Source organism: Athene noctua, chromosome 1 (genome assembly GCF_965140245.1).
Source record: "Athene noctua chromosome 1, bAthNoc1.hap1.1, whole genome shotgun sequence".
NCBI classification, from domain to species: domain Eukaryota; kingdom Metazoa; phylum Chordata; class Aves; order Strigiformes; family Strigidae; genus Athene; species Athene noctua.
The window spans coordinates 112,839,141-112,855,607 of record NC_134037.1 but is presented as its reverse complement, the minus strand read 5'-3'; the positions used below and the strand labels follow the sequence as shown (position 1 = coordinate 112,855,607).

The 16,467-nt window shown below is 35.5% G+C and overlaps 1 protein-coding gene across 27 annotated transcripts in view; it reads left to right on the top strand.

Moving 5' to 3' along the window:
* Positions 1-16,467, top strand: part of NRXN1 (neurexin 1) — a 740,630-nt gene that overhangs the window by 315,209 nt on the left and 408,954 nt on the right. For 19 of the 27 annotated variants that reach the window (XM_074897419.1, XM_074897417.1, XM_074897407.1 and 16 more), the window contains 3 exons: positions 1,028-1,411; positions 8,900-9,103; positions 11,332-11,358. In XM_074897419.1, the coding sequence (XP_074753520.1) occupies positions 1,028-1,411; positions 8,900-9,103; positions 11,332-11,358 (615 nt within the window). Of the gene's footprint in view, positions 1-1,027; positions 1,412-8,899; positions 9,104-11,331; positions 11,359-12,148; positions 12,164-16,467 lie in introns of those variants that run through there. The other 8 variants (XM_074897427.1, XM_074897426.1, XM_074897425.1 and 5 more) reach the window with 2 other exon arrangements.

Genomic DNA, 16,467 nt, shown 5'->3' with positions numbered 1-16,467 from the left:
CATTATAATGTGACCTATATAATGTCTTGATTTATATTTTACTTGCTTTTGCACCCATATAGAATGGTAAGGAGTCACTTCTATGAAGATCTACGTGAAGTTTCTTTTTTCAAGTGATTCTACTTTGTAAATAAAATTGAATTTGGTTGACATAAATATGTTCTGTGACTCCATATACTAAATTTGGTTTTCTGCCTATTCAAATTATAGAAATTTGGTACCTCATTAGTTTTAAAAAGTACAACAAAGAGGATCTTTACAGTTGATTACAATCTCTTTCCTCAGACACTTTGTAGAAACAGAACTTTATTTTAGGTTTAGTTTTGTTTGTTTAGTTTTTAAACTTAAATGGAAAAGATACTTCTGATGCCCTGAGGTTCTACATACATACTCTCTCCCTCTCTTTGTAACACGCACACATTTTGAGGTAAGTGTCAGAGGCATTGATTTTCCCTCTAGGAGCACATCACCATCTTCTTAATGATTGCCTGTCTGGCAGCTGATGAGAGTATTTTCCTTCTGCACTTAAAGAAAAAAGTCTTATCCAAAGCCCACTGAAAGTGGTGAAAGTCTTTTAAAATACTGTGTCTTTGGATCCAAACCAAAGACACAGATTTGCCTCCCAGGTTGCAACCTATCAATGCAACCTCAGTCTTAGTTCTTTGAAGAACATATGAGGTAGAAATTTTTTTTATTGTTGTTACACAAGCAGTGTATTTCTGAAAATAACTGAAATGCATTCCTCCTATCCTTACAAGATTGGTAAGGTGATTTTTACTTTTTCTTATCTTGCAACCATGTGCATAAATTTTTTCACATCATTTACTTCCTGACAGTATTTGTACTGCATTGTAATTACAATAATTAAGTGTATCTATTATTGTATAGCTGCACAAATAAAATGCCTGTTTCATTTATAGATATTTGCCAGGTGATAATGTGACATGTAGATTAATGACTAAAACAGCAATACCAAAATTTTTTAAATGTCTGGAAAATCATGCATTTTATTGTCTTTTCTTCTCAGGCACTATATCTGTGAACACATTACGTACACCATATACTGCACCAGGGGAAAGTGAAATCCTTGACTTGGATGATGACCTATATCTTGGAGGCTTACCAGAAAATAAAGCAGGCCTCGTCTTCCCAACAGAGGTGTGGACAGCGCTTCTCAATTATGGATACGTCGGCTGCATTAGAGATTTATTTATTGATGGTCAAAGCAAAGATATTCGGCAGATGGCTGAAATTCAAAGTACAGCTGGAGTAAAACCCTCATGCTCAAGAGAAACTGCAAAACCTTGCCTTAGCAACCCCTGTAAAAACAATGGTGTATGCAGGGATGGGTGGAACAGATATGTTTGTGATTGCTCTGGTACAGGGTACCTTGGCAGATCATGCGAAAGAGGTAGGTCCCATGAGATGGCTGCGTTTCTATTTTATGGAATCCTGCACAATGGTTAAAAATTGTAAAATCATTAACTCTCCTAAGGCAGAAGAAGTGTCTGTGGTTTCACTTCATGTGAGATGGAACCCTGCTCTAAACTGATACCATTTATGTTGATACCACTGTGTAATTAAATTTACTTTTGAATGCCACAGTATCACTTAAATCCATAGCCATGAATCAAAACAAAAGAATAAGTGTAGGAATCTGTTTCTTATGGTTTTTTTTTAAAGATCCTAGTACGCAGGGAAACAGTTTCTACTTATCTTAAATCACTGAGTATCCCTCTTGTCTAGAAAAGGTAAGTGTAGAGTTGACAAAACCCATTTATTTGGTTGAAAAGGTGCATAGTGGCAAGAAAGATGCTGAGGTTAGTTTATAGGAAGAAAGCTCTGTAATTTAATTAAAATTACAGAATACGCTAATAAAATATTTTAAAGTAAGCAGGAAAACAATAAAAAAGCTTAGTCAATATTTTAGGTGTTTATTTTTATTCTCTTTGGAATAGGAAATGTTTCAATGCCAGAAGTTGTCTTTTTTCATCTCACAATTGGCACAGTACAGTTTCTCTTCAAGCTGAAATCTAAACCTAAAGTTTAGTGACTGGGAATGTAAGTTTGTTCCACCTAGCTTGATTCATTTTTCTAGTTAGTAAGATAAAACAAAAATACACAGTTTTTAAAAATAAAAACCCGATGAATGTTTAAGGTGAATGTAAATAGACGTGCGTTTTTTTAGAATTAATACTATGATGTTATTAGCATCTTCAAGTAGATTCTCAGTTTCTTCTGTTTTTTTCTGTCTTGCTTTTGGATATATATGCGTTTGGCTCATGGCCGGTTATTCTGGGATCTCCAGATTGTTCTCTTACTGGTGGAGTGAAGCTGGCAGAGAGCATACATAACCGAGCTGTCTGATGCATTACAAAAGCCTTCAGTTAAACATGTCTGGTGTACCACCCTGTGGCAAAATTCTGCTATTACATATGGCAGGAGTAAAAGCAAGATTTGCATTTTTTGAACTTGAGAGCCAGGAAGCGTGTGTGTTAGAGACAAAAACACATACAGATCTGCAGAGAATTTAAAAGCAGGCTTCATCATGGAAATTTCTCATAAATCTGTTTGACAGGTGGTAATATTTCCTATAGAAGACTTTTTTTTCTTATTTCCCATCCTTTTATTTTCAGCTGTATTCTAATACAGACCTCGATTTTCCCCGTGAATTCCCCTGGTGGGAATGGTGGTACTATGGTGGTGGCGTTGGCTTCTCTACAATTGTATTTGGTTCTTGTCCAACAGAAATATGCGCAGCAGTTCAGACAGTATGGGATAATTTCTGCTCTTGGGTTTCCCTCTCCAGAAGATACTACACTGAAAGAAGATCTCATTCCAGTAATATTCATGTCCCAAATGGTCATGCATTAGTAAGATTATAGCTTTTGGGATTCTGAAAGCGACATGTTGGCATCCTACCACACAAAGTTATTATAACTAGTACCCATGTGTGGTAACTGATAAACTTTTGTATTTGGTGATACAAGCAACACAATTATAATTGTTCAAGCTAATTTAAATAAAATAGGAACGTGTTCATCTCAACAAACAATACAGTTTTGCAAAGAAAATAAAGCGTTAGAATAAAATATTGAGATTAAACAACTGTAATATTTAATTAAACATTAAGTGATTTAAGGTATCTTCAGTAAACAAAAGCATGTAGCTACTTTTTAGTACTGTTATTTATTTTTCATGCTATTTCCCCTAAAATAAGAATATTAGCATCCATATGTAGATGTATTGTGTACAATGCAGTATCTGAAATTATTTTGGTCTGTTTATCAGTGAACAAAAAACATGGAACACAACTCAGTTCTATTTTAATTTCAGTATACTTAAAATTAGTATTTTTAATATCCATGTGCTTTTTATCCTGTTGCAAGTTATTCTTGATTTTAGTTTTGATTTTCAGTAAGGTTAAACATCAGTATAATCTGTAGATTGGCTTTAGTAGATTATGGAAGCTGCAGCAGATGGACAGACAGATGTTGCAGCAATATAATTTGGCTTCCTGTCTTATTTTGATCGTGGATCACAATATGTGACTGCCTCTCAGCAAAAAGTTTTGCAGGTGTATACTTCTGACTGGATGGCAAGGAATAATGCACAAGAGTAAATTCATCAAACAGTGCTAAGAAAAAGTAAGCATGCAAAGAAAGTTTTATCAAGGTGACATTTCTGAGGATGAAATGTATTTAAATTAGAGTGTGTGTGTGTGTGTGTGTGTACATGTCCACATTGTGCATGCACACACGCCTGCATACATACATATACATTAAATAAAGAAATATAGCTTTCATTCCTTGCATTATCTCTCGATGCTTTAAAATTTTAAAAAAGGAAAAATACAGGTGATGTGATGATAGGTGGTATGAAGAATCATGTGTTCAAAATATAGTAATTCCATCTCTGACTTTAACACACAGGATCTATTAGTTAATTTAAGTTCTTGTACCTTTACAGTGTGGCTTAGGACCTCAATCCTGAAATAATACCAGTGTAGAAATTGGGAGGAATAATTTCAACTTCTATTCATGTATTATCTAGTAACTAATTTCATATCAAGAATTGTTTCCATCGGATTGATGGAAAAGTTCCTTGTGATTCACTAAGGCTGAAGATTTGGGCCCAAATGGACTGAAACAGTTGCAATAGAAAACATGCAAACAGTGCTTGGGTGAGTGCACACCTGTCAATAGGAAAAATCTACAAGTCTGAATTTGAATCAGTAGCCATCAGTATACGTGAATACTCACACAATTTATAGGAGTAAAATCATATATATTTGTGGATGTTTTCAGGGTGGGGTATTGTTGCTCTACTTATACTGGTAAATAAAACAACATCAGAGAGCAAACCCGAGTGCTTTATTACTGATGATCCAGGTTGTTTATATACTTCCTGGCATGGCTCTGGACTGTATTCTCTGTAACTTTCTGGGCAAAGTTTGTGTGTGATTTCAGAGACAGCAGACACAAATGGTTCTGTGGGATGCAACACAATCCTCATTTATTGCAGACACTTTGAAACTGAAAAAGCGGGAAAAATTTAATAAATCTATCTTTGATTTTTTAGAAGCACCACAAGGGGTCCAGAGGAAACATCCTATTTTATTTATTAAAATACATGCAGTAAGCATCCATACTTACCAAGCATCGTGTTGTTAAAAACAACACAGACTTGTCTGCAAAATTTACAAGGAAGAACACTGAAACTCAAATTCCTAGTCCTTTCCCTTTAATTTAAATAAACTGTGAATTGAAGAATAGTATCTATTTTGAAAATTCTGTTTCTCTCCATAAGTATCTGGCTAAGCATTCTGAGGGTAGAAACAGGTGTCAGAAAGTTTCTGGAAAAATAGGTGCCTCAGTCTCTTCAGCTATTTAGGTAATCCCAGCCCAAGTGAAAATTAAGGTCTTGAATCTCCTCTCCTATCAGTACTAGTCTGTGCATCCTTGGTGATAGGTATGGAACTGGTTGAGGTAGGAAGGAAGAGTTTAATCTTAGGAGATTTTAATCAGAAACAAATTGAAGGAAAAAATGGGGAAGGGAACGGAACTCTTCAATATTTGGGGGAGGAGGTGTGTGGTGGTTCGTTTGGGTGTGTTAGTTGCCTGTTTTTTAGCATAGAAACAGCAAGGGGGTTTATATTGTAAGGTTTATAAAAACTTCAAAGAAAGAACGTATAAAGTATTTTTTATCAATCTCTGAATTATATCTTACTGTTTATCTCTTGTTAATAATTCTACTGCATGCACTTATTTGCTGCAGATTAGTGACAAGAAAAATTGTCACTAATGTTTTTTTGAGGGTATTCTGCTATTTTTCTTTTCAATACTATCCTTACAACACTGAAGTGGTAGTAAAATCTGTATTCCTTGCCATGGAGACCCTGATTCTTTTAATGAATAGCACATTCTGAGGTAAACTTAAGGTCTATTAGCATTAAATCTAATAATTAAGAGGAAGCTGAACAAGAGAAAAAATACATCCTGCCAATACTTACATGAGAACAGTCAGCAGTGTAGATCTCAAAGATGAGACACATGTCCCTTTGGAATTAGTGGTTTCAAAGCAAAGAAAGTAAAAGTTAGGGGCAAAAATTAATGCATACTTTGAGCAAAAATGTTCCTTCAAGGTCTTCATAACTGGTGTAATCCCCAGTGCTTCTCCTCATTCAGGTCACCATTTTACTGACCAGACATGCAAATTAGCAATCCATTCTGGACAACTGAAGGACCTGCAAAATGGAAACAATGACATTAATCAGCTGAAACAATCTCTAGTTCTAAGAAAGGCAAAACAAAACCAAGTTCTTCTTATTTCATCTTGAAAACTGTTTTTTCCTGCTGTTGGAAAAGCAAAGTTCTCTGTTAATGAATGCCACCAAGCATAATGATAGGTTAATAAGGCATTGCCACAAAGAATTACAAGAAAACACCAGTAAGGGAACAGGGAACTCCTTGTGCTGTCTGAGGTCTCATACATGTACCACTAGATGCCTACTGTCCAGCTGAGACCAATGGAACATGGAAATTTGCAGAGCTGAGAGCAATGCAGTGGAAGAGATGCAAACTTGAATAGATGATTCACATGGCAAAACCCAGCTTGCCATCCGTAGAGAGGAACACTATATTGACAAAATGTCATTTAACCTTTTTAATGTTGCAATTGTTTATTAACGGTTTAAAAGCAAAAGGTTTTCCTAACAACACTTGTACTGGCAGACTCATTTCAAGTGAGTAGATTGAACATAGTTGTATTTTTTTGTTTTAGGAATATGTAGCGTCTCCAATCTTCAGTAACAGTTTTCAGGGAAGTGCTAAATCATCTTTGATCAAATCATCCCTGCTTCCTGCCAGTTTTGTGGGTTTTTTTTCTGTGATACCTTTGTGTTTAGAAAGCCTGTGCCTTGGAGCTCCCCATACTGAAAGGAGCTAGTTGACATGAGAGGGTTTTCTCATTGCCCCAGAGCTTTTAAGTCATTTGATCTTCTGTTCAGTCTCCTTGGTCTGTTCTTGGAACATCTGTTTCTAAAATAACTGGCACAGTTATGTTTTAGTAGAATTGAATATCTAATCACTTTAGGTCTGTTCACCATGATGTTAAATACTGACAGGTCATCTCTGATTAAGGCAGTTCCTTCTCTTTTTCTGCGATTTTCTAAAAGACTGAATAATTATAGGAAAGCTGGTAAACAGTTCCAGTGCTGTTTCTGTCAACTTTCTTTTACATTATCATAAAATAATTAGCAAAAGACCTCTAGTGTTGTTGAATGCTGTCCATCCTATAACATCTGATTTTGCTGTTTATGAAAAACCTGAATACTCTTAATGTGTCTTTTCTAACAGACAATGTAAAATACCTTTTAATTTCTCTTACATTATCATGTAATTTAAACTTCTATGCCAGACTTCTTTACCTAAATTGTGTTTACCTTGATAAAGATCTTGGGAGCTTTTCATGCACAGACTAGACAGATACAGGAATGAATTATATGCCACTATTTGCCCCCTTCCCTCCACCCCCCATCCCTGCCCAAAAAATATCCAAACAACCCACCCCAAAACCAATCAAAAACACATAAATCACCCCCCACTGAAAATTCTTTGACCTGAAATCTTTTATCAGGCTGGTAAGAGTTAAGTATTTAATGTGCTTAATAAATAAATAAATAAATAAATAAATAAAATCAGGTTTAGAATATGCTGAAAATATTATTACCTGCGTAGTTAGAAATCATCAAACTTGTAAATGTAATCTAACCTGTTATGTCTAATGACTTTCCAGTATTAGTAATCACTTTTTTCCAGCATCAAACTGTTTTCTTCGAATTTGTATTGTGAAAGTCTGGCATTATTAATGATCATACCATCTATCACTTTTGCCTACAATATGTTCTCAGAATTAGTGGAACATTTGGTCCTTCTGTGGACCATGTAGGCTGGAAGTCTTGAAGAATCTATCTTCCACAGTACACAAGATATGCAATGGAAATGGTTTTGACAAACTGTCTTCAGTATTGATGTTTTAAAAAATATTCTAACACAGTTTTAGTTAAGATACTGATTAAACATAGTATCAGTAGTATCAATCCTTGAAAATACTATTGCATGTGGGACCACAATACACCTTTGCTGTAGATGTGTCTCCATTATATTGCAGCAAATTGAAGCACAGAGAAGCTTCCTGTAGGTGTTCTCTGCTGTCTTCTCTTTCTTCTTGTTTGTCATTGGCCTGTTATTGGGCAAGTAACTGATTTTTTTCCTCAGTGAGTTAAAGTGCCCTCAGGATTGCATCTTTTTCTGAGAAAGACGCATCCTGTTTAGACCTCATCATCTAACACTTCAACAATTTCTAAGAGAGTTTTTGGATGGATTAAAGAATGTTGGAGACACATGGCAGAAGTTAGAAGGTCTCTAGTGAATTAGTGGTAGTTAAGCAATCAGATGTGCATAAAACAGGGCACATCCAAATAGTATATTTTGCCATTCAGGTGGTGGTTTTAGTTATGTAGGTATGGTTGTATGTTACTGGTAAGCCTACTGAAATTCCTGCTGGTCTGCCCACTGTAAAGGCTCTTGCTCGTTCATTGCTGCTTCCAACATGATGTGCCACATTCAGTGAGTCTAAGAGCCATTGCCAAAGGCTGTGATGATTAACTGGCCGCAATGCTTGATCGTCCTGAAAAAAGGACTTCCTAATATATTGCAGAAATAGATGTTTCCTTTGCTTTCTAGGAAGTGCTGTGCCTCCCTGTGAGCAGAAATGCAATCTTTCTGCTACCTTTCTCATTATGAGCCTGGAGGCTGGGAAAAGAATACCTGTGGCTGGTTGCTCTGGTCTAACAGACTGACCACTCTGTGCCAAAGCCGTTTCCCAGGAGGGTTTCCTCTAATGTTTGAAAGTGACAGTCATTTGCTTGTCTCAGGGGTTTTAAGATCTTACCCTCAATATGCCAAGTCCAGTCTCATTCTTCTTGTTGAGGCTGTCTTAATCTTCATACGCGCATTTTTGATTTTGTCATATGCAGTCATTGTCATCATGAAACAATCTGCACTCCATCCAAACCATGTTTGGGGATATTTACCTGTTTCAGGTGTCTTTTTGCTAACTGGATGATAATTCTAACTGTGGTAGTAGCAATCCTGATAGATTTATACAGGAAGTACCTGAAGGTAATTACCTAGGTGGATGCTGCTTAAAAAACCCAAACCCAAACCAAAAAAACCCAAACCCAACGTTGATTATGTTTTCCAGTAATAATTGTGATATGTGATATGTAATTTTTGTGTTATACTGCGTGAATATACATTTACCATCTTCTCTTTGAGCAGTTTCAGTAAATACAATATAATTCTTTAATAACTGATTTTCTCCTTTATGTTTTCAGAGGCAACAATTTTAAGCTATGATGGAAGTATGTTTATGAAAATACAACTTCCTGTTGTGATGCATACAGAGGCCGAAGATGTTTCTTTACGGTTCAGGTCCCAGCGAGCTTATGGAATTTTAATGGCAACTACTTCTAGGGAATCTGCAGATACCCTTCGTTTAGAGCTGGATGCAGGACGAGTTAAACTAACGGTCAACCTAGGTAACAACCTCTTCCTCCAAGAAATTAACATTTCCTTTACATTTTTCTTTTTGCTTGCAAACATTTATGAAACAGCCTGTTTTAACATTAAAAGTAAACTGAAATGATATATAAACACATGACAATGCAACATTTGCATATGTACCTACACACACAGATACATGTCCATTATTATACTTTATTTTGTTTTCTTTTGCATTTTTGTATTCTTTATATAGTCTTAACATAATCCATCACAATATTTTTGTACTATTGTGTGTTCTAAAAAGAGAAGACTAGTTCATCAGTGGTACTTTTGGGCTAAATTATCATTCTTCATTGTGGAAGATTATTCTCCCTCCACAACTTCTTAACAGTAGCAGTTCCACAATTTAAATGTGCAAGCAGAAGCAATGTGTATGTAGGTCAGTTCAGTTTTACCTCCTCTAATTAATGTACAACATGCAAATGTATCAAAGTATTTCTAGTTTTAACACTGAAAATGTTACAATTAGATATTCCCACTGATGGATTTCTTGGTCTCCTTTTTTTAGGTGTCAAATCTATAGTAAATCCATCTCCTATTTTTTAAACAATTCTGTAGTGGTATTTTTGTAGTATCGAACAATAACACAACCCTTCAATGCCCAAAGACTGCGGCCCTCAGCAAACAGCCATGTGAACACAGAAGGCACAAGCCCTTTTACAGAAAAAAAAAAAAAGAAAAAAAAAAAAAAGGTTTCCTGGTTTGAAATATGATGGACAAATTGTTAGGTTATGGTTTTCTCTAGTTTAAAAAAGCATAAACAAATAAAAGTGCTTCTGCCATGCTTATGAGTAAGTCCAAGTCAAGACCTGATGAAAGAGAACAGAAGTACACTCAGGAAAATGCACATTCAGTGCAGTCATTCCTATTTAGTGGAATGTTATTTTTGAAGGGAATTAAGTATTTTATTGTTTTAGTTGCAGATAAAATTATTTCCAGAAGGCGGGGGCAGAGGGGGGAATAATCACCTAACCCTCCATTTCATAGAAGTGTTGTTCACTGAAATACTGTCCTGGTGTTCAGATTCTAGAAGGGAGCAGAAGTGGTGAAGGGTTTCCTTGTTCACTCTTCTCTTACGGTCCCTGTAGTGCCAAGCCAGGGCTCCTGCAGGCTGTGGCCGCTCCGGTGCCTCCGCTGCAGCGCTTTCTGTAAAAGGGGGTGTGCAGGTGCTGGTCCTGGGCTGTTTGCAACCACTTTTCTGATGCGGTTGACGACACATGACAAACTCAGCTATATGGAAACAAAATCTAGGTTCGATGGTATACATGTTCCTCAAAGGTATAAATCAGGAGTAGCTGTACAAACCAAGTACCGTGGCATAGGGGTTTTTTGGTTGGGTTTTTTGGGTGGGTTTTGTTTTGGTTTTTTTTTTTACATTAATAAATGTTGGTAGCCCAGCAGAGGATCCTGCTACAGATCAGGTCATTCTCTTTATATACAAAACATCACCCTCTGTCAGTTTTTGCCTACTTCTATAGTTCAAGAAAGGAAATAAATTCATGCCCTAGCAATACTGTTTCTTCCCCCAACACCCCACTATTGTGGTTTGGTTTTTGTTTTATTTTTTGAGGCAAGGAAATAATCTGAAAATAGACAGTATTCTTTTAATTATCACTGTTTATAAATATGTGATTATTTTCTGTATATTAATGTAGCTTTAAATGTAGTCACTGTTCATTTCTTTAGTCTATACATTAAGAAAATCTAAACCCACAAACCCCTCTTTATAGGCCTGGGAAATGAGCTTTGTATTTTACTACTAAGTTTTTGAAGATCAGCCTTTGAGGTATATATACACAAGTTGTCCAAGATGTCTGATTGTGGCCTGGCTTGCTCTATGACCCATTGTGACGGAGCACTTTCTAATTGCATTGAGAGAAATTACCTGTTCTTTCACAGATGGGGAGAAAGTTGCAGCCTGCTGCAGTTAAGCATCTTTGACATTTAATCCTGATTTTTCACTTAGATTTGTCACCATGTAGCTTTGTTTGAAATTGGCCATTTTTACCCTATTTGTCGTTTCTATTTATAAAGATTTATCGCAGTATATCTGGGTTATAACAGTATGTAAAGACTGATGATATGGAGTGGCCATATTTGCATGTGTCTGTCCCCGGAAGGGTGGACTGTGATTTTATTGGATGTCTGCAGCTATTACCTTGAAGGATAAATTTTCATTTTTCATCTATTCTTCCCCATCTAGACTGTATCAGGATTAACTGTAATTCCAGTAAGTGCCTATTCAAACTTTTTAAAATGTTATTCCACCATTATAAAATATGCAAACTAGATGAAAAAGATTGTGGACAGCTTGCAAGTGCTTGATAATTTATTAATGAAATGTGATGATTAATTATCATTGTGTAAAAAGTCATCATATACTTTAGTGTGTATTTTTTGTCCTTTCCATAGGATATAACTATTAACTAGAATATTAACAAAGGAAGTATTCTACAGGTTGTAAACATACCCATAGAGGAAATGGTACCTGTAGTACTCTATTATTGTAAACCGGCTATTTTATTGCCAGGAGCCACAGAATTTTTTAACTAGAATTTCTGAGAAGCTGTCACATATTTTTCCCCAGATCCTCCATCTAGTTTTCTTGACATTTTACCTCCAACTTATGGTGAGACTCTTGGAACATAATTGTCCGTAGTACAAGAATTTCTATTTTATAATCCTCCTAGACAATTAACTGTATTTACTGGCTGCTTATAACACTAGTTTTGCTAAATCTTTGTTTTATGGAAATGTAATATGTTACAATAAGGACGTTATTAAGTCTGAGAATAACCGTATTCTATGATGATTTTTTACACTCTAACCATGTAAGAAACCTTAAATTGAACAATTTTTCTCTGTGATATGCATGTTTATGAAACAGAGGGAAACATTTGCCAGATGAATGGACTAAATTTTAACTTCTCTGATATTATTTGGATTAAGAGGCTATATTCTGAAAGGAGAAAAAGGACTGTGATTTTATTTTGAGTCTATGGAATTCCTGAATGGTGTCAACAAAATTATTGATAGTAAGTATGGTAGATTTGAGTTTTGGGTTGTTTTCTCTTTTTCTTTCTTACAGGTTTTGCAAGCCAGAAGACTGGCTTTAGGCAAATAGAAACAAAGATAAACAGCAAACTGCATAGGTAGAATCTGTAGTTGTTAATAGTTTCCCAAAAGAGATTAACATCACAAACCATTATAGTTTTATAGTCCACAAAGAAAGTTAGGAAACTGCAGTTATTTATAACGTATCATCTGCTAATAGATTTTGCAATTAGTAACCTCACAAGACAAAAATACAGCATTTATATTAAAAAGAAAAGTTTTCTTGGGGCAAGTTTTAAATTTAAACCATCCTTAAATCCAGACAGACTTTTCAATACAGTGAAGGAAATGCTTGCAGGTACCAAAGCATAAAGATAGCTTCCTCATACATTAAAAATAAAAAAAAAAAAAAAAAAAATGTTCAGTTATAAACCCAAATATTTCCAGTTGCCAAAAATGTCCATTGTCTGTTGCCAGAATGTATCAGATCATGAAAAATCTCAGAAACATTGTTCCTGTGACAGCCCAAGACACTGTTCTCTGATCGTGGCGAAGTCCCAATTAGAAAAAATATTTCCAAATATAAGACAAGCAGCTTTTTGAGCAGAAATGTAACGAGTGTGCCTGCTGGTGGTAAATTCCTTTTTCCTTAGGAAATGCAATATTGTGGTTTTTTCTTAATTTCCTTAATGAAATTAGAAAATCCCTCTGAAAAGGGAACTGCTAACATAGAAGAAAAAAATCAGTAATAAAGCCACAGTACAAGAGGTGTTTTGTTTTTTTAATATCTTTTGGACAAAACGAGGTGTCATATAAATAAAGATTATTTCTAATTTCCGTTTTTAAGCAAGTTTAGGACCAAAAGAGAACCTTCAAATACAGAGTAAGTAATAAGCCTCCAATGAGAGGATTGTAAACAGGAGAAATATGTGTACTGTTCTTCTTGGTCTCACAGAAGCAACATAACTTCTGTGCAAAATATCCTTGGTATCAAATACTCATAAGTTATTTTTCTTTACAGTTTGTTTAAAGCCTTTTTGTTATTAGAAAAGAACTTTCATGATTAGTTCCATCTCCCTTTGGTGCTTTGTGTACTGAACAGGTTTTCGTGAGCTTTCGGTACGGTAAGTACTACAATGCTTTCTTATTGGCACTCGCTGTAGTATTTCAACTACCAAATGATATTTCATGAGCAATTTCTCTGTATTAATTTTTAGATTATGAAGAATTATTGCTCCAAACATTCCTTAGAAAATGCTTCCTTATTAGGCAATATAAAGGATTTTAGTGGAACACACAGAATTCGTTTCAAAGCAACAGCATCCAGAATTTAAGCCTTAATCTGCTAACAGTCTTTCTGCTCTCTCTCTTCCTTACATATATTCATGTGTTTAAGTTTTGTAGGAATTGAATTGCGATGGGTTGATTGTTGACAGTTTATTAGGAAAATGGTCTTCTCATTGCCAAAGTGCCTTTGTTTGTTCCCCGGACGATTATCAATTGATCATTGCCAAATTGTCTATTGCCACTTGACCACTGAAGTGGTCAGTTAATAAGTCACCAGCACAGTTGTTCCCCTGAGTCCTTGCGGTGACTCGTCTGACCTGCGGCCCTGCCGAGTAGAGACTGGCACCGGCACGCCGGCTCTTGGGGAATTCAAAAGATTCACCCACCTCGTAACCCACCGCGTGGAACGAGACAGTCATAAATAGTTCAGTACCTATCTTTGGGGGTCTGCTGAGACCTGGATGTATATCAGTCCTGATTTTGTGTTGAGAAAGAGGTAAATCTGGTTTTCATGTTTGAAAAACTTTTTTCAGATTTTTCCCGTTTCTGTTGCTTAAAAATTAGTCATAATACAATTTTACTGTTGGGACTGAGATGTTATTTATTATAGCTAGACTAGTAATCATTAAGGTCAGGATGGACCTATCTGATTTGAATTTGGAGAGACAGCTTAAAAAAAAGTAAAATCAGACATAAACAAAAATTGGCATTTTGCTTGAGAGAAGAAAAGGCAAATATGAATGTTATGAAAATATGAACCTTATTTCCTACAGTGAATTAAAAACCTAGTAGATATACTACTGCACCCTCTCCTCCCATTTTCCCTTGAGTGCAGCCTGAAACCTGTTGTCTTCTCACTGCAGAGCAAAAGACTAACTGTTGGCTGGTTAGAGCTGAGATTTTGGTAGCAATTTCTTACACACTTTGTCATGCCTTCACCTTTAGCTAATGTCCTGTGTTGCAGAAGAGGTGACATTTTGTGGTCTTCCTTGTTTGAACTACAGACTCTTCAGATTTCAAAATGTGAATCAGATGCCAGGTCGCTACTGTGCTTGTGCCTCATCAACAGTATTATGGAGGCTGTTTACTTTGTGCCATTTTTATGGAACTTAGTGGCATACTGAAGTCAAGCTTTTTTTTCTTTTTTTTTTTTTTGCTACATCAGAAGATTGATGTATTTATAAAACCTTACACCACTGGAAATTGTGTCATGTCAATTAAAAAATACCGTTGCTGAAATAATGGGTTTGGACGTCCTTAAATAACTTCATTGTGTTGTTCAGGCTTGCAACTTTACAAAACAAAATTGTCTGTCAGGCATTGAAATAAATGGTCCTTTTAAACTTGCGGGTACATTTAGGTCAATGTTGAGGCTGACATCAGGAGAAATGGGAAAACTTATGAACAGAAATGGCTACAATGGTTTCAGTATTAGTTCTCATAAACTGAGGAATTAATTTAAAAATAAGACTGAGGTGAACAACGCTGGTTCAAATAACATGAATGTGCAGCATTTATTGGCATTAGACATTCTGTAAAAAGAACTGTAAGTTGATTGCTTGTCCATTATATACAAAATTGATGAGCTAATCATTAAAAATTGCCTAAGGAGAAATGCTAAAAAAATAAAACTAAAAAAATTTATTTTTCATTTCAGAGAGGGGCGTGGCTGTTGCCTTTTACTTGCAGACTGTAAAGCACAAATCCTATTGAACTGAATGGGATTTTTTCCTAGTATTCTTAGAGATAGAACTTCATCCCACAAAATTTACTTGGTAGATCAATAACAGTTTTTGAATGACTTGTAAACAGGTGTGCTATATTTCCATATTTTTCACTGCTGCAATGTTAAGGGCTACTATCCAACTTAATTAAAATCCTCCTTTTTTTTTTTTTTTTTTTTTTTTTTTCCTCCCAGTTTTAATGCTTCCAAAACACTGGCATCTGAAAATTTCCAGATACCTGTAACTCTAGAGGCTCCTGGTTTTTATGTGCAATATACTTTTTTGACAAGCATGTAGTGTTGCGTGTTATTTAATTTTTTGTGAGGTTTTTTTGCATTGCTATAATTTTTGAAAAATGGTCTACGGTTTATGAGTCAGCAGAGTAGGACTATAGGATTTTTATTAACTGATACATTATACAAATAGTACTGTTAACAGTTAACTGGTAAATAGCTGGCTCTCATTTCTGAATCTGGTACTTTTGTTCAATATGAAAATATACAGGGTAATAGCTCTTTTGAAGGTAAAAGCTTGCTTTATTTTTTTCAAGTGAAAGCTTGCTCGACTAGTGGCACATGGTGCAGAAGTGATTTAGGTCAGTTCTCCGATACACGGTTTTGCTTCTGTAGCAGTAATTCGTAGAGTAATACCACTGAATTCAGCTATACTCAAATATAGGACTGTCATAAGAAATGAGTAAGAGTTGCAGAATGTTAGGAAGCAGGGAAGAGAGTACTGTGGCAGTATACATATATACTATTCCCCAGGGAATGTATCAGCTGGCGTTGCTATCTGGGTGTCCACCTTTCCAAATTAGGAACAATTTCCTGGGCTTTGAGGCTTTTCTGTTTGTCCTTCCAGTGAAGTACCCCTTCACTTGTATACGTATGCACCCCTCATTCTATGTTTTCCTTGTTCGTCATCCATTCTCTATATCCTTTATTTTTTTATCTCATTTTATTTTTCTCACTCCATTTCATTCTTCTGTTTTTTCCCTATAATCCTTAATATCTTTTCCTTGTTTTGTACATACATCCTTTTTGCTTTTCTGCAGGTGTGCATGTTACAGATCATTAAATTATTTTGCTTGGAATACGTAACACCTGTTACTGAAGCATTTTATCTTGTCAGGGTATCCTACAAATCCAGAGCATGACAAGGAGCTGTGTCAGATTATTGGTAAATAACAGGACAATGATATGTATTGAAGAACCAACAATGGTGATTAATTACAGTATATTTAGAGTTTGCACATAGATTTTAAGAAGAACAAA